The sequence below is a fragment of the Monodelphis domestica genome, chromosome 1 (genome assembly GCF_027887165.1).
Source record: "Monodelphis domestica isolate mMonDom1 chromosome 1, mMonDom1.pri, whole genome shotgun sequence".
Lineage (NCBI taxonomy): Eukaryota > Metazoa > Chordata > Mammalia > Didelphimorphia > Didelphidae > Monodelphis > Monodelphis domestica.
This window is the reverse complement of record NC_077227.1, coordinates 492,151,737-492,175,693: the sequence shown is the minus strand read 5'-3', so window position 1 is coordinate 492,175,693 and position 23,957 is coordinate 492,151,737. Positions and strand designations below refer to the sequence as shown.

The window sequence follows — 23,957 nt, the reverse complement described above, 5'->3', positions numbered from 1 at the left end:
TAGTTTACTTTGAATTGGGAAGACCAGATGCTTTGAAGGTTTGAAAAGTGGGAGTATAGAATGTGATAGAGGGAGCTTACGGACAAAAGAGTGGCAGCTTGAGATTTGGGGCAAGGCAGTGTGCAAGGAAGGCAATGGCGACCGGAGGGGGATGGATCTTTTTAACCACTTCATTTACTCTAGTTCAGGATCTATTTCAAATCTGCCCACCTCACCATCGTCACCTCGTCTCACACATTGCCACCTCAAAAAGTGAACTGAGAGACAGTAAACTTGGGAGGTCAGAGCTGAGGCAGTCCTTAGAAAAAGAAAGTTTTCTTAAATACTTCGATGGGGCAAAGGTGGAGTGGAGACTCCGCATCTGAGTTTGAAAACTAAGTGGGGGTGGGGATATTCCCTTCAGTCTGTCCTTTCCATACTGCCGGAGTTGGTGCTTTCGGGGTGCGGGAAAGTGGGCCTAAGAGATGGGAGCTCCGAAGACACCCCCAGACACCGAGGCTGCATTTCAGCCATTTCCCTTCTTCCAGTTTAAAGGAAGAAAAAAAAATACTCAGTAGAGCAAGTCAGCCCGGTGCTTCTAGCTTCCTTCCTCAAAGAAACTCCCGCCCCTAACAACCCGACCCCCAAGATCTTGGATCTCGCCCCGCCCTTCTTGCAAATTATATCCCAAAGTATAGTGGCAAAAGCCACTAGAACGCCTAGCAAAGGAAATCCCAGGCCTAGCCTCGTTCCCATTCCCTCCCCGTGGCCCTCTCCCGAAGCAGAATCCTCAATGGTTGCTTTATACCTCACCCTCTTGAATCCCTTTCCCTGACTTCCCAGAGGGGGAGTTCCCCAGTTCTCCTGGAGGGAGCCAGCTGTCTTCCTTGGCCCCGCCCCCAGGAGCCCGCCTATTCCTTCACTCAGTTCCATCTCCAGGGGGAGCCCGCCCTGTACCTCCACCCCGCCATGTTCCTTCGCTCCGTCCCCCTCTCCAAGAGGAGCCAGTCCTATCCCTTCACCCCGCCCCCTCCCTAGGAGGAGCTCCCTGTGTTCCTTCGCCCCGCCCCCCAAGCAGAACTCTCCCCACCCCGTCCCCTTCTTCACCGGCCGGGGCCCGAGTTCTCGCGAGCGTGAGAACCCTAGCCGGTGGGGGAGCTGGGGGGTGGGGGGAGGGGGGAGGAGCACAGCCGGCGGGCAGCTAGGGACGGGGCGGCGCTGGAGCCGCGGCGGGGCCCGGGCGGGCCGGGGCTCCGAAGATGGCGAACGTGGGGCTGCAGTTCCTGGCGAGCGCCGGGGACGCCGACCCGCAGAGCCGGCCGGTCCTGCTTCTGGGCCAGCTGCAGAATCTGCACCGCGTGCCCTGGAGTCACCTCCGCGGGAAGCTGCAGCCCCGGGTCACCGAGGAGGTGAGCGGGGGCCCGGGGCCAGACCAGGCCGGGCCAGGCCGGGAACGAAGTTTCCCCTCTTCCCCTCCCCCCGTGTCTTATCCCCGGGCCCTTGGACCGCCACCAACACCCCCAACCCCCGGGGGGCGGCTGCCACTGTAGCAAAGGGGCCACCTGCACCCCTTCCCAATACAGACTCATCGACCCTGGGGCCAGAGAGACCCCCCCCTACAACACTCAAATCACCCCCCTACACATACCTGCCCAGCCCAGGGGTCTGGTGGGGCCAGGGCTGGAGGTGCAAGAGAAGGCCCAGATCCCGTAAGGAAAAGGGAGGACAGTGATATGGCCCACGGAGGGCCTAGACTGGGCCCTCCCTGACCATTAAGATTTATCTATAGCCTTCTTAAAGGCCTGGGATCCTAGGCAGGCTGTGCCCTCTACCCTTGCTCCATCTGGTTGGTGGGGATGGGTGGAGTGATTTGAAAGAAATGTTCAGTTCCATAATCGCTGGACCACAGCTTTAGGGGCTCCTTTTTGAGACCCATGAGCCATTAACCCTGTGAGTTAGGGAGGGCACTAAGTTTTATCTTTCTTTTACAGATGAAGAAACTGAGGCCAGATTGCTCTGAGCTCATAACCCAGATTTTGTGCTGCTGTCCCCTGTGTTGTTTCCACTGATCACCCTCTCCTTTTACATAAGGGAAAGGGACTGTTTTTTGTGGTTGTCTTGCCCTGCTCCCACTTGCTCTATTACATCTCAGTGAAATGCAGAGTTGGGTCCTCAGAACAGGATAACATTGAATTCAAAACATGGCTTCCCCTCCCCCTTCCTTTTCTAGTTTTGCCTTCTGCCTGGATAAGCTGCTCTCCAGGGTATCTGGAGTCCAGAGGTTCTCTGAGGATGTGAGTGATGTCATCAAGACCTGACTCCTCCTCTCCTTCCTCTTTTAATTTCACTTGGAAAAAAAGGAGGGAGAAAAAAGTCAGAGATTCAAGTCTCTAAAAAACTAATTTCTAAGGGGATTGGATTTTCCAATTCGAAGTTTTCTGATATTTGATTTTGCATTTTGGAATCCTGAGCTCAGTTTTTTACATGTAATTTTGGATTGGAGTCATTGGCTCCTTCCTTCCAAAGATTAATTAACATGACTCAAACCAATTGTAATTTGGAAAAATTTAGAAACCAGGCCTCTGTTTGGCCTTTTAATTTTGATCAGAGGCATCTGCTTAAATCCTAGAATGGGGAAGAAGTTGAGGGGAAAAGAAACTCAACTTTAGCAAGATGTGACACATCTAATTGCCAAACAGTGGCTGCCATGGAAAAACTGAAAATGCATGGCCTTTTAAAAGAACACAGGCTCACATACAGGAATGTCTCCTATTAGCATTCTGATTTTTCATTTCTCTGCTCTCTCTGTCTTTCTTGTCTCACTGTCCTATCTCAGATTTGGCAGACTGCGTTAGGCACACTCAATCCCAACCCTACAGACAGCTGTCCTCTCTACTTGAACTATGCCACAGTGGCAGCACTTCCTTCCCGAGTGAGTCGGCACAATAGTCCCTCAGCAGCCCAGTTCATTACCCGCCTTGTAAGAAATTGCCTTTCAGGGGGAACCAACAGGTGCATTTTGGTAAGTTCTTTCTGAGAAATTGTCTGGAACAAATAGGTAGAGGCAGATTTTTGCTTTTTTGCTTTTATTTTTTTTTCCTCGAGAAGGGTTTTTCTTCCTTTTATTAATATGAACTTAAGAATCAGTATCAAACACAAATATTTCTAATGTACAAAGAACCAACAAAAGAAGATTGTATATGAAATTGTGAACTTCATTATATAGTTATTTTTAAGTGTATATTAAATTTGATAAGAAAGTAAAATTGTTTATCACCTGTTTTTTAGATTTTTTTTAGATTTTCCTTAATGTCTTTAGTGTTTATTAATTATTCTTTTCTATTTTTATTTCACTTCTCATTAACTCACCCCCTACCCTAAAGCTCTCCCATGTAATAAAGTAGTTAAATAAAACAAAATATTTGACTATGTTTGAAAATTGCTACACCAAGAGGGAAGGTCAAAGCATCAATTAGAGTTCTATAGTCTTTCAAAGTTGTTTTCCTTTGAATTATCTTGGCTATCCTGCAAATTACTAAATAATGTTTAATAAATGTTAAATGCCAGATAACTCTGGTTCTGCTCATTTCATGTCACGAGTCCAAAATTTTATAATTCTGTGATTTATTCTTCCTGTTAACTTTTTTCCAGAAAACAAACAAAAAAAAACCTTTTTCATTCATTCTCCAGCAAGGGAGTACTGGCAGGGTGTTCACTCTTATTAGGAAATGTTGCAGTTTCTTGTATTCTAGATTTTCTTTTTTCAGCTAGTTCAGAACATCAGAATTGGATTGGAGTAGCTGCCTCTGATTTTCTTCTTAATGAGCCTTTGACTCAGCAGTGAAGTTCACCTACCCTCCTGTATTAGAAATTCTTGTCAGTGCTGCATTCTTATACCATAAATGAAAATTCTTTCTTTTTAGGCAGCAATTACCTATTAAGTCCCTACTTTGTTCCAATCCATTGTTCTAAATTCTGAGCAAAATAGAAAGGCAAATAAGATGCAACCTTCCTTACTTTGCTATTTATATCCCCAGCACTTAAAATAGTGTTTTACACATAGTATGTACTTAATAAATCTTTTGTTTGTTTAAAAAGAAAAACAGGCTTTAATCTTAAGGAGCTGGTGGGGTGAGGATATGACATATCTATAAAGAACCATAATGAAAAAATTTTAAATTTATCAGCCCTGGAACTGGTCAGTCAGATTCTGGCTTCTTCCCTCCCATCCTCTCACTTCCACAATTTTGTGTTGCAGATGGTCTGTGAACGCTCAGAAGTATTTGCTTCTGCTTGTGCCCTGGCCCGAGCTTTCCCCCTTTTTACACACCGATCTAGTGCCTCAAGACGCACAGAGAAGACCGTCACTGTGGAGTTCTTTTTGGTCGGACAGAACAATGGACCAGTGGAAGTTACTACTCTAAAAGTGAGTATTGGATTCAAATTATTCTGGCCCAATGCAGGCATAGGCAATCCTGGAACTCTTGCTAGGACTTTTCACTGTTTGGAAGTGATGTTTTCTTGTCCCCTAGGAAAAGATTAAGAAAGTTAAAAAGGCCTTTTTAGTTCATAGCTTCCTAGACTTTTCTCTGGCCCTCAGTTTTCTCATACAAAAAGAATCCTCACATGTGTACTTTTCTAGGTGGGATCTTAGAACCAGTGGCCTTCAGGGAGAAAATGGCTCTTACTACCTTTGAGGTAACTTTTATGGTATTAGTGTACTATGGGCTTGATAGAGCAGGGATAGAGCCAGGATAGTTTTGATTATAGTATCTGTGATTTCAGCATGTAGGTAGCTTCCAGTATCTATGATACACTAAGGGAACTCATTCATTTTCTCTGAGGAGTGTTTGAATTGAAAGGTAGTGGGGGGCATTTTGGCAGGACTGGAAGGGTTACAGAGACATATTTCATATCTTAGTTATCAAATGCAAATAAGCCTCTTTTTATTTAAAAAAATCAACATAATCTGAGACTATCTCAGCAAATTTGATAGTAAATTGGAGAAAAATCATGGGGTTGGGCCACATCAGCCCATGGTCTGCCATATTTGACAGAATGAGACCAGATAAGATGGTTGGAGACCCCTTAGTCTTCCCATATTCCTCCTATCTCCTATCTTTCACTTACACCTACACATAGTCTTTCAACTTTTCTTTTTCCTTTTAGCATTGATTTCTTCCAAATAAAAGACTTTCCACCTTTTTGCTTCTAGGCTTTTAAAAATAGGAAATTACACTATCCCAGTAGATTAGATTTGCAGTCCCTTAGGCTCTCAAAGTGGAAGTGGAGTGAGGCATAGGGAAAACTGTCTAAATCAGCTCAAGGGAAGGTACTGAGCAAATACAGGGTGGAAAGATGAGGATGTGCTAAACAGTAGCCAGAAGCCATAACTAAGATTTAGACAATTATGATGAGGCTGGTTGGTCTGCAAAATTTGAGAGAGAGAGAGAGACAGAGAGAGACTTGATACTATAAATAATATACCCCATCCTTTCTCATTGACCATCCCTTTGCCTATTCTGTGTTTCCAGTGTTTGACCAGTGCAACTGAAGGTGTAAGACTGGCTGCCCGAATTGTTGACACACCCTGTAATGAGATGAACACAGATAACTTTCTTGAGGTTTGTAATATCCCCCTGGCAAATCAGGGTGCAGGGAGAAAAGAAAGGCATATTGATGGGGTGAGAGTAACAGAATGATTCCTTGATTAAGGTAACTTTACCAAAAATTTCCTGGGCTAACTAAAAGTTTTTCAGTCTCAAAGTAATCATGTTAACAATTAGAAAATGGTTATTAAGCACCTCCTATACACAAGGAATTGTGTTTGATTACTAGGCATACACAAGATGGCCTATTTTATAGATGCTTGGGGATCATTGTGCTAGTCCTGGCCCAGCTGACATAGTGCAGTAGGGAAAATTAGATTGGAAATCAAAGAGCCTGGAATCAAATTCCAGCTGTAAAGCTCTGTGACCTTGCATAAATAAGGGGACCTCTCTGTTGCCTTAGTTTTCTCACTGATAGAGGGAAGGAGTTTAGATTAGATGGTTTCTAAGGTCTCTTCCAGCTCCTAAATCCATGAGCCTATGAAAACAATTGTGTATGTCCTTGGGCAAGGCATTTTCCATTGCTGGGCTTTTGAAATGAAGAGCCTGTTTTTTTTTGTTTTTTGTTTTTTCTTTTTGTGGCTAATTTGCTTTCCCTATTTGGTTACATTGGCCAATGGATTAGATGAGAATGGTCAGTGGCTGTTGGGTAGGCAGGGAGGAGCAAATGCTTTCAACTATTAAAAAAAACCCAAAACAAACTAAAGGATTCATTTGGCTGTTCAGGAAGATACGTTTGAATCTTCAGCTTGTTTTTTTTTTCCCCTCACAAAAACATATAGGAAATTAAAAAAGTTGGAAAAGACCTAGGGATAGTTCCAACTATCATCCGGGATGAAGAACTGAAGCAGAGAGGATTTGGAGGTAGGTGCCATGATGAATTCTTGCCAAGGACTGGCCTCCATTGCATCTTTCTGTAGTTTCCCGTTTAATTGGATGTATTGACCATCCAGGTTGTTATAAAGGCAATGTTACTCAACCCTTCACATCAAATCAGAAGGAAATCCATGTACAGCTCTGGTGTCTGAGCCTGTGAGCTAAAGCAGATCCTGTAATAGAAGAGAGGAAGTCACATTATCTGAAGGCTTGTTTATTCCACTGAATATTAAAATCTTGTTCAGATCTCTACTTTCCATGTAATTTTGAGAGATGGAAGAACAAAGATGGAGAAAATTTATTCACCTTAATGATTTTTTAATTGTTTCTACAGGGTTCTTACCATAGCATAGGGGAAATTAAAAAATAATCTATATGGCTTATTCCTTCAAGAAGTCTGTCTCTGACAACAAAGCAGAATATAACAGTGGTAGTGACTGGAAAAGCTAAGCTAGATCTATGTAGAGAACACTAGTCAGGGATTGATTTTCTTATAGGAGTAAGATTTAGACTGGGAATTAAAGTATTACACAGAGTCATTTCGCTTTCAAAGAGAATACGATAGCCTTTTTTGCTTCAGATTTGGCCCCAGGAACTACCTTGCTTAGGTTGTCATTAGAATTAGATTTTAATCAAGTAACTCAGAATTAGAACAATCCAAAAGGGGAGTCCCAAAGAGGTTCTACCTCCCCTTTAAGTAGAATCTAATCTGGTGATATCAGACTCAAGTAGAAATGGATCCTTTGGTGCCCTGATTGACTTAGAAAATCTCAAATGAATATTATCTGTGTCTTATTTGTATTTTTATTATTTTGTTAAGCATTTCCCAGTTACATTTTAACCTCATTCTGACTAGGCTGGGAGTTTAACACCTCTGGTGTGGAATACTATTTTGGGGTTTGTTGTGCAGCTTCTAGGATAGACCAGTTGAAGGTGGCCTCAGAGATTTCCTCTGTGATTCTGTAAATTAGTTTGCATCCTTTGAATCACAGTAAGTGTGCCAAACAGTCCTATGGTCCTGAAATATGACTCTTCACCACAGATGTCTTGAGAGAATTTCCTTAATGGCCCTACAGATCAAGCAATCAACAAGCATTTATTAAACTCTTAATTGTTTAACTGCTAGCTACTAGGGATACAAAGAAAGAGACAAAGCTGTTTCTGCCCTAAAGGAGCTTGCAATCCATTGGGAGAAGTAATGTGTACCCACATAAATATAAACAAATAAGAGCCCAATGAAGCATGATCAGGTCTGTGTTGAGATTGGTGGTGGCCTCATGAATAGAACTCTCTTCTCTCCTCTACTCAATAGGTATTTATGGAGTTGGCAAAGCTGCTGTGCATCCCCCTGCACTGGCGGTTCTCAGCCACATGCCTGAGGGTGCCACCCAGACCATCGCGTGGGTCGGTAAAGGCATTGTCTATGACACTGGGGGGCTCAGCATTAAAGGGAAGGTGAGATCCCATTGCTGACCTTGAGGGCCATATTGAGGGGTGGCTAGAGCCAGAGTCTCTAAACTAGCCCTTGCTCTTAGAGCCTAGGGAGTCTGAGACATGGTTCTTGGAGAGCTGGATTGGGAAGAGATTATAAGGTGGGGTCCTCAATCAGTTCCCAGGCTGAGGAGTTGATGGTTTAGGGATGCTTTCTGTCTCTGGCACAGCAATATAATAGCTTGTGTGTTCTATGAATCTAAGTCCCATCCCACCCACTGACACCTTTTCATAGCCTAGGACTCTAAAAGTGCCAAGTGTTTCATAGCATGAGCAGAAGTTGGACTAGTGACGAATCCAAGATAATGAAGCAGCTATTTTAGAACAATGTTCTCTCTCCTTTTCCCAGTTCTGTTTGCAGTTCTGCTTTGGGATCACAGTCAGGTTGCTGCTGCCACCTATACCTTGAATTCTGTAGGTCATTAGAGAATAGTGTGGTTTTGGAATTGCAGAATATTACATGGAAGTTTAAGGAAAGCAGGAAGGACCTTGTGAGGATAGTTCTAGCTGAGACTATGTATTTAAGGTACTAGGTGGATTGTAGAACTGTTCACCTGCTCTTTTTCCCTCCTTGCTGACAGACCACCATGCCTGGCATGAAGCGTGACTGTGGGGGAGCAGCAGCTGTCCTAGGAGCCTTCAGAGCTGCAGTCAGACAAGTAAGTGAGGTTCACTGTGAGTGACCTTGCACTTACTCCCAAGGATGCTTGTGTTTTTATTCCAAGTTTGTTTGTTTTTTAACCAAATTATTAGTCCCTTCATTTGGAAAGGGGCAAAATAGTAAAAAGCACCAGATTTAGAGTAAAAAGCCCTAGGTTCAGATCCCAAGTCTGAGACATTGTGTAAGTCAATTCCCTTCTCTGGATCAAAGTTCCCGTTAGCCATGGAAAAAGGCATTTGGACCAGATGTTTTCCATTTTTCATTTCTCTTAAGGCTAGGAGCTATCTTTCTTCTGAATACCTGTCTGAATACATCACCTCCTTCTTTTCTTGGCTTTGTCAAAACCAAACTAAACTCTTCAAGAGTTGTAAAGCATATACCTTTAGATAAACGCTATGAGGGAGGTGGTGTAAAGATTAGCTCTGTTTAATAGAGATTAAATTATTTATCACACAACTAATAAGTCAGGGCTGGGATGTGTTTTTAGCTTCTTGCCCTAGTAGTGGACCTTAGATTGGATCAAGGTAGTGAATGGCAGTAACTTACATTTTTTTCCACATTCATAGTAGGAAATTGGATGGTAAATATTATGATAGGTGAAAGTTTACTTCTGCAGATGTGGGGAATTCCAAGCTTGAGAAGATTATTCTAATTGAAATTCTAACACTGAAAGCACAGGGAACATTCTAGAAAAGAGGAAGCCTGCAAATGTAATTCAAATACAGTTCAGTTCATTTCCAGTTGTGGTATCTGGGTTTGAGGGCTAATTAATAATGGAGAATTTTTGTTTAGCATTACTTACTAAATTCTTGAGCTGTAACACACCATAACTTTCCATTGTTCTTTCACATCAGCCTCTATCCCTTCTCATCAGTCACAATCCTGTATTAGAGCACAGCATGGGAAGGTCGTATGATACTGCCTTGTTGAGAAACCAGCACTGCCCAGACTCATTTCCTGAAGTTCCAGTTGGGATATGACTGGATTGAAGTTGAAGAAATGAGTTTATCATAGTGGTTTCATCCCAGCATCAAAAGGGTATCAGGATAGTTGATTCCAAATTAGGTGGACAAAAGTTACTTAAAACTTCATTCTTAAGTGATTAGTGTATTTTCTGGAGGATTTTAGGTTGACTGCTGCCCTTCTGGACAAAAGTAGACTTCTGCCTTCAATCCTGACATTTTTTTAATTCCTCTCCAAAAAATTAATAGTCATATGTTGACTACTGGATTTAGATGGGAAAGAGACTTTCAAAAATAGAATCTTGTCTGAGAGACTGGCTTTGCCTACAGGCTAGAAACTTCTATGCCACTACTTCATGGCTCAGCAGCAAGTTGACTATCACTTTCTCCCTTAGCCTGATGAAAGGAAATCAGCATAAGGCTGGTGCTAGAAAAAGCAATTTTGAGCCACTTTGAAGAGAAACATGTAAATGCAACTAAAGATACCCTTATCTCCCTTATAAATCAGAGATAACTTAGACTTACTGAGCAGTGATTTCCCTCCAAGAAGTATTGGAGGTTCAGAGAGCCTTCATCTTTCTGGATTAATGTAAAAGATCTGCACAGGATGTGGCCAGATGCCAAATTCCAGTTCCTCAACCCCAAATTATGCTTTTCACTTTGTATTGAAGCCATAGCACACCCATTTGATGTTAGAGAAATGTAAGCCTTGTAAATTAGTCATTAGGGACCTGTGATTGAAACCAGATTGGAGAGGACTGGGGAGCATCTTACTTCAGTTGCTAGTGTTATGGAGTGAATTTCCCATCCCCAAAGTCCATAAATCCTATGCAGAGTTCCAAGCACCAGGAGGCTGCTACATTCTAAATGAATGTGAATGTGGCTAGTTGTGCTTCCCCTGACACTGTCATGGGCTTGAAAGTGTCCTGTCCTAGGGAAACTTGCAAAAAAACATAGACCAAATGAGTAGTTGGAGAAGAGTGAACTCAAAGCCAGGGGTCAGGGAAGGGTCGATATGAAAATAAGCAAAAGTTCTAATATTTTTAGTAAGTCAGAAAGTTTGAGTTTTAGAGACTTCTGCAGGGTAGGAGGTAATAAATGAAGGAGTATAATGTAATATAATATAATATAATCTCATTAATTCTGAATTTAGGAATTTAGAATTTGTGCCTAATGTATGTAGTAATCTTGGACAAATGACTTCTCCTTGTAAATCAAGAATTGGACTGGCTAGTTTCAAAGGTCTTATGCAGTTAACACATTCTTCCTCCTTTTTCTGATATTTCAATGAATTTCATAATGGGTTTGGAGAGGTTCTTTGGTTTAGTAAGCTGATCAGAAAAATTCTCAGTAAAATAAGGCCTAATGTTATAATTGACTGTTAATTGTGATATTTTTTAGAAAGGAGTAGCTTGTTTTTTTTTTTGATACGGTAAGCAGGTTCTTAGGAGGAGACATTGGTTTATCTGTATCATGTCTGTGGAAGTTCCATGAGGTCGACCCATTTGGAAGATCATAACATCTGATAGCCACTCAGCTTGAATTTTCTTTTCTTATCAAAATCTGGATCATCAGAATTTAGCACTTAGCATCAATAAAATGTGGATATCTAGAAAAATTCCTTCATGCTGATCCCTAAAAGCCCACTATTGGTGGTTTATTTCTTTGGTCTGAACCATTACTAGCAATTAACAAGTACTTTTTAAGAGCCTACTATGCTAAGCCCTGGAAATACAAAGACAAAAATGAAAAAATCCCTGCTCTTAAGGAGCTTATATTCTATGCCTAAGGTCTCATATATACAGTAACCTCTGAGACAGATAGCACATTAAAACATTATAGTGTGAATGATTTTATTAGATCATTTGGTTCTGTTATTAATAAAAATTAATCTTGGAGACTGTACTAAATTTATAAATATCTATTAGCAATGAGAAAGAGAAATAAGGTTTCCAGCCTATCTAACTCAAAGTTCCCAGCCAAATTATTTCTACTCCATCAGATTCTAGATTCCCCTTGGGCCCAGCTAACCACTTGGTCGAACCAGACAAATTAAGGCCAGTCAAGGAGCTGGCTTAAGCTCAGGGAGACAAAGCTTCTAGATAAGTGCCAGAATGGCTTAGAGAGAGCTTGTTTCACAAAACAAAAAAATGGCAGAGAGAGGTCTGCTTCATGCTGTCTGTTTGAGCTCAATCTAAACCTTCCCCCAAGATCCTCCAATTGGCCAGGGTATGACCTCAGTTCCCACATGTCGTCCCATTCTCTGACTTCTGTCAGTCAAGAATGTCATTAGCAGTCCCTTCTTCTGAAATAATCACAAATATCAGTTAAAGTCCCATATTATTTAACAACCAGTGGCAGGTTTCAGTAGACTAAAACTTTTAGGTATGCAGTGTTGTCAAGGCTGATAGATAAGGTAAACTTATCCTTCAATATCAAATATCAATCATGATTCCATAAACTCAAGTTTAAAAGAAAACCAAATTTAAATTAGGAAGAAAGAAAAAAAAAGAAAATTATATTGCTAATCCCATTAAACAATGGGACAGTCAAGTATAGGCATAAAAAAAATTGATCACTTAAAAGTGAAAGCTAGTCTGGTCATGAGCTACAGTTCGAGTGTACATAATTTTTTCTCCTGGTAAAAGCTTGGTTTAAACTTTCCTACAGCTAAAAACAAATCCTGAAAAGAACAAAAATTCTCAGGATTAAAAAGGAACATTTGGCTATAGTCACCAACAAACCTGTTCCCCAAAGCTGTCAGAGGTTACACCATGCACCATCAGATGTCACCTGGCCTCTAAAACAATTTGCTGAGTGTCACTCAAAATCCTTTGAAGCTCATGGACGTTTGTAACAGTTCCTTGACTGGATGTTCTTTGAGGGTCAAGATTGGAATGAGAATTGCATATATAAATATAGGACCTTTTTTTGATTCTTCTATCTGCCTCATATTTTATATCCAATCAGTTGCCACATCCTATTGATGATTCTTCTACAGTATCTCACAATTGCCACCTACCCTTTCTGGACTCTTGGAATGACATCTTTAAAGGCTTCCTCTATTCTCCCTTTTCCAATATAGGCCTGTTCTAAGCCTCAACCTTGACTTTTTTACAGTATTTGACACTGTTGACAACTCCCTCCTTCATGCCTTTCTCCTTGGTTTTTCATAACATGCTTTCTCTTGCTTGTCTGGCCATTCTTTAATCTCCTCTGCTGGATCCTCATCCATGTCCTGCCTCCTAATTTGAAGTGAACTCTTAATTCTCTGCCCTGGGCCATCTTCTCCTTGCTCAGTAATCTTATCAGCATTCATAAATTCACTTGTCATTGGTTGGTTGTCTCTTAGTTCCACTTTCTCCCAAATTAACTACATAATAAAACTAAACTAGATGTTTATTTCAAATGTTTCAAAGTAACTCAAATTATATTCCTCACAAGGATTTATTTCATAGAATTTTTAAAATCTACTTAGAAACCATGAACAGGACTATAAAATATGACAATATTACCACCACCCTTCAGTAACTGCTTAACATTGTTGCAGTCATCATTGACTTCTCTCCCTCCCTCTTCTAGCCAATCAGTTCACAAGATTTGTTTATTCTGTTTCCACCACATCTCTCACATCTGTCCATTAATGTCTGAGAATTGATATTAAATATCAGTTCTAAGATAGAAAAGTGTTAAGGACTAGGCAATTGATGTTAAATGACTTTCTCAGGATCACACAGCTAGGAAGTTTCTGATATCCGATTTGAACCCAGAACCTCCTGTCTGCAGGCCTGGCTCTCAATCACTTAGCCAGCTACTTGCTCCATTCCCCTTCTTTTCATTCCCTTAACTGCCATCCTTGTTCAGGTCCTTATAATCCTTTGCCTGGGCAGCCTCTTAAGTGGAACTCTCAAAATCCAGGCTTTACCCAAGTGTAGCCATCCACACAGCTGTTAACATCATTTTACCAAAGCATAGCTCTGGTCATGTCATTTCCCTGCTCAAGAATCATAAACAGTTTCCTGTCTTCTCTAAGACAAAAAGCAAACTCCTCTGTTTGGAGGTTAAATTCTTTCCCAAAGTGACTTTCATTTGCATTCCAAGGTTTCCAGCCCATTCCAGCCACATACTATATTCTAGCCAAATTAGCCTCTTTGCTTTCCTTAGAACTTTGCAGTCTATTTCCTACCTCTATCTCAACTATATATATGATATCCCACCTTTCTCTCTTAGAATACTTGGCTTCTCTCAAGATCCAATTCCTATGTTACTGAAAAGACTTTCCTATTCCCTTAGTTGTTAGTACTCTCTACTTCCTCCTAAAATTATCTTGTGTATGCTTTTCTGTTTATCTCTAGTTCTTAGAATCAAAGACTGTTTTCCGTTTTACCTTTGTACTCACAATGTCACATAGTAGGCACTTTAAAAGTACCTTTTGGATTGAATTTGTGTACTGACATATATTTTATCCTTTAAAACCCAATTAAAATTACTGTCTCCTCCAAGAAGCAAACTTTGTTTCTTTCATCGATGAACTTTCCTGGCATATTTTGTATGGCACTTCATTCTGAATTTCCTTATTGTCTTATGTGTTGTGTTTTATCTTAGCAGTCTTCTCCTCCCACCCAGATACAGAATACATAAGTTCAGAGATGATATCTTATATAAACTTTGTTTCAATACCTAGCAGAATGCTCTGCATACAGTTGGCACTTAATCAGTGTTTATTGAATTTGTCTGTTGAAAGCTTCATATTAAGCTTCTTCATAATGAGTAACAAAAATGCCTTGCAATATCAGGAAGGCCTTGACATTGAGTAAAACCTCCCATTGGGGCACATATGTTTTAAAGGAAGTGATTCCACTTGGTTTTTATCTAATGCAGTGATGTTTATCAGCCACATATTCCAGACATTTTACAGAATTTACAGAACTACTAGCCCCTTCCTGCCTTTCCTTCTAAAGGGGAGATAGAGGAGACAGCTGGGTAGCTCAGTGGATTGAGAGCCAGGCCTAGAGACGGGAGGTCCTAGGTTCAAATCTGGCCTCAGACACCTTGCAGCTATATGACCCTGGGCAAGTCACTTAACCCCCATTGCCTAGCCCTTATCACTCTTCTGCCTTGGAACCAATACACAGTATTGATTCCAAGACGGAAGGTAAGGCGTTTTAAAAAAGTAAATAAATAAATAAAGGGGAGGTAGAAATCTAGGCCTTCTTACAGGACACATTGGAGTCGGTTTTAATCTTGTTTTAAGTTTTTATTGGCATCTTTTATTTATATGTAATTTTCCACCTTCTTATGTTGCTCCCTGCTTTCCTACTTAGTGAGCTATTCCTTAGAACAAAGGGAGAAAAAAAGCTATTCAACAAAACTAACACAGAACTAACAAAACTGACAGAATATGCTGTGTCCCAACTCCATAGTTTCCTACCAGTTCAAAGAAGGGTGTAAGGTACATACTTATATATCTTTTTCAAATCTAAGCTTGGTCATAACTTTTCAACATTCAATTTTGATTTCTTGTTACTGTTTCCATTTACATTGTTGTCACTGCATGTATTGTTTTCCTGGTTCTTCTTTTCTCACTTTGCATTATTAATTCATTAGTTTTTCCATATAATCTTCATATTCATTCTTTACAGTACAATAATATTACATCAAGTTAGTGTGCCCTTATTTGTTTAGGAACTTCCCAATCAATAGGTTCCTATTTTTTCTTCAGGTCTTTGATACTACAGAAAGTGCTGCTATATTTTGTTGTATTTGGAACTTTTCTTTGTATCTTTGACCTCGTTGGTATATGTATGTTGAATAGTGGGATCAAAAGGCATGTACATTTTAGTCACTTGCTTAACATAATTCCAGATTGCTTTCCAAAATGGTTGTTTACAATTCCTACCAGCACTTATGTGTAGATCTCTCCTTCCACAACCAAAGACTATTCCCATCTTTTGCCATCTTTTCTAATTTGTAGTTGTTGTGTATGAAGGGAAACCTCAGACTTATTTAGATTTGTATTTCTCTTTTAAGATATTTGGAACATTTTTATGTGTGTTTTTTTAAATTATATTTCATTTTTCCAATTACATGTAAAAATAATTTTCAACATTTGTTTTTAAAATTTTTGAGTTCCAAATTCTCTTCCTCCCCACCCCTCTCCTTGGGAAGACAAGCAGTTTCATATAGCTTATTACTTGTGCAATCATACAAAATATATTTTCATATTAGTCATGTTATGAAAAAAAAAGACCTAAAAAGGAGAGAAAGTTGTTTTTTGTTTTTTGTTGTTTTTTTTTAAGTGTACTTTGATCTGCATTCTAGTCCATTAAGTCTTTCTTTGGAGGTAGATGGCATTTTTCATTCTGAGTCCTTCAGAGTTGTCTTGGATCATTGTATTGCTGAGACCAGTTAAGCATTTATTTTCACAGTTAATCATCGAACAATATTGCTTTTAACGTTTACAATGTTCTCCTGGTTCTGTAGTATGAACTTTGTATCAGTTCATATAAGTCTTTCCAGGTTTTTCTGAAACTATCCTGCTCATCTTTTTTATGTGATTCTCACCCCAGAGTACAAAGAGGAATTTTTGATCTGGTACTAGCATTTATCATTGAGCCTTTTGAAGCTGGCAGAGAGAAGGAATTTTGGTTAGGAAGAGGCATGGAGGATGGAGTTTGTTCCTGGTTTAAAAAGAGGGAGGGAAATGAAGGTGGGTTGAGTGAGCCTTTTCCAGTGTACACTAATACAGATTTGTTTTTAAAGCATTTTACCTTTGTCAGGGCTATAGACAAAATTTGCAAGTCCCAGGTAGATGAGAAAAACTTCAAGTCAGTGTTTTAAGAGAATACACTTCATAAGACAGTAGGCCAGTCTAACTCTTTCTTCCTCTGCTCTTAGTCCATCCTCTTTTTCTTACTACTGAAGAAAGCAAAGTCTGTGAGGGGTCTCTTGACACTCCCATCTCTTATTTCAGTTTCAAGAAAGCTCTTTGACTTTAAATGATTCAATTTAAAAAAAAAAATTATTGATTAATTTAGAATATTTTCTGTGGTTACATGATTCATTTTCTTTCCCGCCTCTCTTTCCTCCCCTCCCCCATGCCAATGTGCAATTCCACTGGGTTTTACAGTATTTTTATTCAAAACCTATTTCCATATCATTAATATTCACAATACAATGATCATTCAAAGTCAACATCCCCAATCATATATATACCCATCAAACCATGGGATCAAGCAAATGTTTTTCTTCTGTTTCTATTCCCATGGTTCTTTCTCTGGATGTGGATAGCATTTTTTCATAAGTCCCCCTGGATCATTGCATTGCTACTAGTAAAGAATAGACTATTCAATTTCCATGTGCTCAACTATCTGGAAGTTTTCTCTCCAAAAATGGATATTTGGACTTAACCATTGATCACACACACTGTCCTGCCCCTATGAAATTCCCTGTAGAACTGAGGAGGCTGAAATATATATATATTTCATATACATATACATATACATATACACACACACACACACACATATATATATATATATGGCATGAGTATGATTTGGAAATATTCTAACCAATTCCTGCCCATCTCTGGCACTCTCCTACCTCCTGAGGCTTCTGCCTGTAGGTTCATGTGTGCATGTCTGTCTGGCAGAACATGAACAGATCCCGCTTTGGCAACTCCCAGCTATTGTTTCTATCTTCTTTCAGGGCTTCAAAGACAATCTCCATGCTGTGTTTTGCTTGGCTGAGAACTCTGTGGGGCCGAATGCAACAAGACCTGATGACATTCACCTGCTTTACTCAGGAAAGTAAGATTGTCTCCATACTTTCCTTGGATGTGCCTTTTCCATATATCTTTGTATTCATCATTCAACTTTTCCCCCCCTCCATTTCATAATACATATTTTCATCTCCAGTTTCTGTCTGAGCCTTAGAAGCATTATAATCCTGCATAGCACAGTGTCTGCAAACTCATTTGGCAGTGAGATACTTTGGATCATGTCTATTAACTAAATCCATAAATGCTAGTAGGATCTTAGGGCCAGAAGGGGCTTTAGAGATCCTGAAACCCATCTCCTTCATTTTACAGATAAGGTCATTGAGGCATAGAGAGTTTCAGTGGCTGTCCCATGACCGCAAAGCCAGGGTTATGGAATGATCTGGTGATAAAATGTAATCAAAGAAGTTGTGGAATGAACAGTGGAAATTAAGCCTATCTACAGAAACATTGGAACACATAATAAGCATTTATAAAATCAATTCATAATTAAAGTTATAACCACTAACACTTGCATTTTCCTGATAATACATCTAGTCACATCACACAGAATATGAGGATCTGTAGGATACAATTTAGGAAATGCTGGTCTAGCATTTTTATTTTCAAAGGTTTTTTTTGTCAGTTTATTTTTCTCCTCAGATATAGTTAGGGATAGATGGTATTCTCACTCTCTAGTGGGAAGTGGTGCAGTTAAGCAACTTGCCCCAGGGTCCCAGAATAAGTCACTGACAAGACCCATACCTAGAAACCATATTTCCAGTATAGATTATAATGCTACAGTTTTTCCTTTATGGTCTTACCATCAAACAAAACTTTGGCTATAAACAGCTCTGACTCATATGCAGATAAAAGTTTTCCGGGGCAGGCAACAATGAGGCTAGAATAACATCTTGACTTGATATCCTTTTAAAGCAAGAGAACCCTTCTCAAGTAGTTCTTTTAGTCCTTTGTTAAGCTATATAGAGACAGAATGCTACCACGTACATACATCGCACTGGGCTCAGATTCAGAAGGCACTGGCTCTAGTCTCAGCTTTACATTCTGTTCACCTTGGACAGGTCCCCTAACTTTTCAGAGACTTAGTTTACTCAGTTGTAAAATGAACATCACAATATCTGCTCACTAGGTTGGTTGTGTAGATCATGAGATCCTAGGATCTATTCTGAAATTCCAGGCAACTACAGAGGAATATAAATTGGGTACCTCCATTCCCAGGGTGCCTGTAAATGGTATGTAATCCTGTTATAGAATTAGAATGATCTCTCTCTTCCCAGGACTGTGGAAATCAACAACACAGATGCTGAAGGCAGACTAGTGCTTGCTGATGGAGTGTCCTATGCCTGCAAAGATCTAGGGGCTGATATCATTCTAGATATGGCAACACTTACTGGAGCTCAGGTATGGGAGGCAGGGCAGGTTACTCCAGAGGTCTCTAGCCCCATGCACCCTCTCCCTTGGGTTATTGTTCCTATGACTCACTTCTTCCCAGTGTCCCAAGGGGTATCCCTTTGTTTGAAAATGGAATTTCTTGAAATCCTGGGGGGGAGGGAAGCTGCTCTCTCTTCTGTATCTCACATCTTATCAGCCTGAGGGTAAGGTGGGCACAAAATCTCTTGGTTGTTCAGGTGAAACCATCTTTCTCTATCCTTCTCTATTTCTTTGTTTTTGTTTTTTTTGTCCTTGCATTTCTATTCTCCTCCTCCTCATAATTCTAGGGAATTGCCACAGGAAAGTACCATGCTGCTGTCCTCACCAATAGTGAAGAGTGGGAAGCAGCATGTGTGAAAGCCGGGAGAAACTGTGGGGACTTGGTGCACCCCCTGGTCTATTGCCCAGAACTTCACTTCAGTGAATTTACCTCTGCTGTTGCAGATATGAAGAACTCGGTGGCGGTAGGTTGATTTTTAGAATCATAATCAAATTAGCACTTAGAGAGACTTGTAGGAGACTACCACAGTGTTTGAGTTTAGTATAATAAGGGAATAGATGCACAGAAGAGGGAGGACCCTGGCTCCACTCTTGATGAGTGAAGGTACACAAATGCATCAGAAACTTATAGGATATAGAAAGAAACAAGGTAGATGGGGAGTTTAAGGGGTGGTGCACTGAGGGGAAACTGACTCTGTGTGTGAATGAATGAAAAAAATATTTTTTCGTGCTTCCTGTGTGTTAAATAGCACTCAGAGTGCCAGGGATACAAATACAAAAATAAAAACAGTCCCTGCCTACGAGGAATTTTCATTCTAATGAGGGAGAGAGCACAAGAAAAGAAGTAGTGGTCAGGAAGAGACATATGAGGGATATAGGAGAGTGAATTGCCTCACCCCCTCTGGAAGTGGCATAGATGATTGGATTCTAAGAATTGGTTCTAAGAATTGATAGAACAGAAGGAAAGGTTTGGGGTAGTTACTTGATAATAGGAATGGCCAGAGAATGGGCAAGAAGCATAGTGATTGGGATTAAGGTACCTTGTTTTGAAGAATAAATGGGAGAAAATCAATAGTCTAGATTCAGAGGAGAAATGGAATGAGGGGAAATAGAGATTCTGCCATAACCTAGGTAAACAGCAAATGCTGGAATTTTCCCACACTACCAGGTGTGATTGGATATCAGTGTGTGTATCTTGGATTGAAGATTTGCATGTCTTTGCTTCTGTGTCTTGTCTTTCCAGCTAGATCATGTACTCAAGGGTAGAGACTCTGTGTTCCAATTGTTTACCTAGTTCTCTGCATATTTTAATGATCACTAGAACTTTTTTAATTTAGAGGAGCTTTATGTTCCTGGAGACCAGCCCTTTGATTCTCTAGTTACCATGACATGACTTTACCAAGAGGGGAGATGATAGCACAGGAAAGCTGCCATTTCTTCTTGCTGCAGCTGATCAGATTTCAGAATAGTGAGCCCTTTTATGAAGTCTTACCTCCCTTCTATAGACCAATAAGACCTCTCTGCAAAGTGTAACATCTTAAACTCTTCCCAGGACCGGGACAATAGCCCCAGCTCCTGTGCTGGCCTCTTCATTGCCTCCCACATTGGCTTTGACTGGCCTGGTGTATGGGTCCACTTGGATATTGCTTCCCCGGTGCATGCAGTGAGTATCTGGAATTTTTCTCCCTATCCTATTCCCCCAGACCCATTCTTCCTAAATTATACTTCATTGTTATTTATTTATTTTGCATTTGTTTTCTCTTCCCACCTTTTGATTGATTTTTAAAGATATTTCTTCAGCTATTTATCCTTTCATGCAAAATCTGTTCCTTTCAGCCAAAGCTTTTTCCTTCCATACTCTTAGGATTTTTTCTGGTTCTTTGTTCATGGTTCAGGTTAACCAAAAGCATGTTATGTCCTTAAACATCAAGTGACTCAAACTATCACTACTAGTGGTTTGCACCAGAGTTGAGTCTCCCTAGAACAGAGAAATTGGCATATGACCAGTGTACCCACCTTCAGATGGCTCAATGTCTGGACCACTGGACCCCTGACCCTCTGCTATGTTCCCAGCCTAGCAGAAAGCTAGAGGCTTCAATTTCCTAAGCCTGTTAGAAGATGGTAGTGGTTGAAGGGAGCTTTTTGACATAATTCTGTTACCACCAACTCTGGATTTTTATGCCCATAAAGAAATTGTTGTAGAAAATCCAGAGAAAACATAAAATTGGTTTATACTTTCTCTGTGACTTAATTCTCAGCAACAGCAATGGAATCATTGCCTTCTTGCTTGTAGGAAGATGCACTTAGACCCATTACCAATTTGCTTCTAGGGGGAGCGAGCTACAGGCTATGGTGTAGCCCTCTTGCTATCTCTCTTTGGTGGAGCCTCTGAAGATCCGCTTCTGAAAATGGTGTCTCCTTTGGGTGAAGAAACAGACCCTCCAGGAGACATGGAGAGAGACTTCAAAAGGCGGCGCTTGGTGTAATCCATCCCTACCTTAGCCCATTCCCAGGGCCCAGACACCTGTAGGGTCTCTTACCTCACTTTGCACTGATTAATTTTAAGCAACTGCAAGATTCCGCATTAGAGATTGGGATTTTTTACTGTCATGATGATGAAATTGCTCCTTCCTACTTTTTATGAGGTTTGGGGGTTAGGAGGGAGGGAAGGGAGGGTCAGGGGTTGTTTGGGCTTGTTTTTGTGTGAGTTACTGGTTCACACAGTTACCTAACAATTCGAACCCCCTTGGCTTTTGCAAACTTCACTAACTCCCAAGAACAGAAGGATAGCATGACTTTCACTGTGATCTCACAGGGTCACTTCAGTTCATCTGTCCTCTGAGTCCATATCCTGTGAAGCAGCTGCCAAGCAAAGACTTACCCACTTTGCTGCCATGAGGTCATCTAACCTTCAGGCTGAGGTTCTTGAGGAAGCTTCTGCTTCTCAGAATGCAGGCAGGAGGAAGGAGCTAACCTGGCTGTATCTCTAGCATCAGTATTCCCAATGCCCAGCACATCATAGTCTCCACTGCTGGCTGCAGGTCTCTCACCTTCTGTGAAGTGCTCTACCTGTCCTTTTATCCTGCTGCCCAGAAAAAAGGTGCACCAAAGCCTAGGCCAGGCCACGTCTTCAGCTAGTGCTTCCCTTTGGAAGGACAGAAAATATTAACTATGATGGATCCAGACTTGAGAATCAATTTCATCTACAGAGTGAAAGGATTCTTTTGCTCTGACTACTTATAATTTACTCAAGATTTTATTAAATCCAAATACATCATCCCTTTCTGACTGATTATTTGGACTTTTTTCTTTTTGTCTTTTCTCATCATATTGGCATGGGGTTACCTTGAGTTCTCCAGGACATCAGAGAACAAGTCTGTCAGGTCTCACCAAAATGGAAAAGGCTTAATACTGGGTGGGGCAAATGTAGCATCTGGTGTCCAAATACCAGTCTTACTAAGGATGCCCACCAGTGATATACTTTTTGGCCAAAGTAGCCCTGCTAGCTAAACTATCTACTAGATATGAATAGGTTATTATATAGCCTCTGCATGGTAGAGAACTCACATGAATAAAGTCACATATGTTAGAAGTGTTAAGAATCCTAGAAGAATTAAGCCCTCTTGGGAAATGAGTCTGAAAATACCTCTGACTACATAGAATAGGTGCTCAGTACTGATTGTAGCTTTTGCTAAACCTCTCTTTCCTTTCTGATAATTATAGAATGTCAGCCTTAGAGAAATTGACTAGCCCCTCACCTTCGTTTTATAGCTAAGGACATGGGCCCAGAGCTGACAGCAAGGTACAGAAAGGAGGGACTTGAAACATTCTCTGCTACCTAGTGGCAAAGCCAAGCCAATAAGGAAACCTCATCTTAGTTCCTGGTACAGTGCCTTCTTTGATTTTTCTTATCAGTTTGGGTATGGAAAACACAAACATAAAAAGTGAGAGCTTATCTGCTTAGCTTCAGTTCTCAACATAAACTCCAGGGGCTGGTTCAGAGAGAATATGTAAAGTTACATATACAAAGTGTATATTGATGGGAAAGTTTACTAGAGGTCATAATTTGCCTTTTTTGAGTTCTTACAACTTTCCTCCTTTGGAGATGGAGTAATTATGATTATAGGTGTAACAGAGAAAACCACTGGGCCCAAGTAATCTTGCCAGAATAAAGTTAGTTCAAATTTTCCCATTTGAGGCTACATATTATGCCTCAAATCCACTTGATCTTTGAGAAACAGTATGGCAGAAGAGTTTCCTGAATTTGGAATCAGGAAGACCTGGGTTTGAATTATACCTGGTCATTAAATGTGTGATCTGGACATAAGAGAGAGTGTGGTGTTATAGAAAGAGCCCTTGAATTTGGAGTCACTCCAATCCCATTTCTGCCACTTATTACTAGTTATGAATCTTTATGAGTTATTTAACTTCTTAAGCCTAGTTCCTTCATTTGTAAAAGAAAGAGGTTGGACTAGATGACTTCTAAGATCTCTTAGAGCTCTGATTCAATGTCCTTGTGGTATTTGGAGCCTTAGTTTCTTCATCTGTAAAGGGGGATAGCACCTACTCTACAGATTTCTTGTGAGGGTTTAATGATAGACATTGATTGATTTAGCATTTTGCAAAACTAAAAGCCCTACACAAATGTAAGCTATTGGGCTTTAGATGACAGTCTGCAGTTTATTATGGAATTACCTCTGCTACTGGAAGCCATGAGCCTATTACCCGGTCAGACTTGCAGCTAGTCATGGAGCTGCCTGAGGAAGGTCAGTAAGTAAAGGAGGGCTCAGTTTGGATGTGGGAAGACTGGCCATGTTGTAAACATCACATGTGAAGAGCCTTTCTCTTCAGGGAGCTGAGACAGAAATGGAATTGTGCCAATAGCTCTTTTGCTAGATGCTGAGAAAACCTGAATCTATGACCTAGATTTCTGAGAGAGCAAAGAAGAGAGGACATATACAGCCTAAGACTTAAACAGGGGACCTCTTCTTATAAGTGAACCTCGTAGACAGGATAGTATGGTCACTGCACAAAATCCATAATTGTATGCTTCCAAAACCCTTGGTGTTTCTCTTTTCTGAGAAAGAAAAGTGACTCTTCCTTTGTTCATCAACACATTTATTGAACAACTGGTTGCTCAGTTCTGTTATGATGTATTTTTTTAAGTTCCT

The 23,957-nt window shown here is 40.5% G+C and overlaps 1 protein-coding gene across 2 annotated transcripts; it reads left to right on the top strand.

The window, feature by feature from the left end:
* Positions 1-1,149: 1,149 nt before the first annotated feature.
* NPEPL1 (aminopeptidase like 1) lies at positions 1,150-22,065 on the top strand. 2 transcript variants are annotated; one of them, XM_001368720.5, is made up of 12 exons: positions 1,151-1,388; positions 2,816-3,001; positions 4,238-4,405; positions 5,514-5,603; positions 6,371-6,452; positions 7,777-7,919; positions 8,537-8,614; positions 17,286-17,386; positions 18,633-18,756; positions 19,074-19,250; positions 20,339-20,449; positions 21,117-22,065. In XM_001368720.5, exons 1-12 carry the CDS (start codon positions 1,239-1,241, stop codon positions 21,270-21,272), a joined length of 1,566 nt encoding a protein of 521 aa, XP_001368757.1. In that variant the 5' UTR covers positions 1,151-1,238; the 3' UTR covers positions 21,273-22,065. The 2 variants fall into 2 exon arrangements, with proteins under 2 accessions (XP_007475729.1, XP_001368757.1); XM_007475667.3 differs by lacking the exon at positions 2,816-3,001 and having other exon boundaries at positions 1,150-1,388.
* Positions 22,066-23,957: the final 1,892 nt, after the last annotated feature.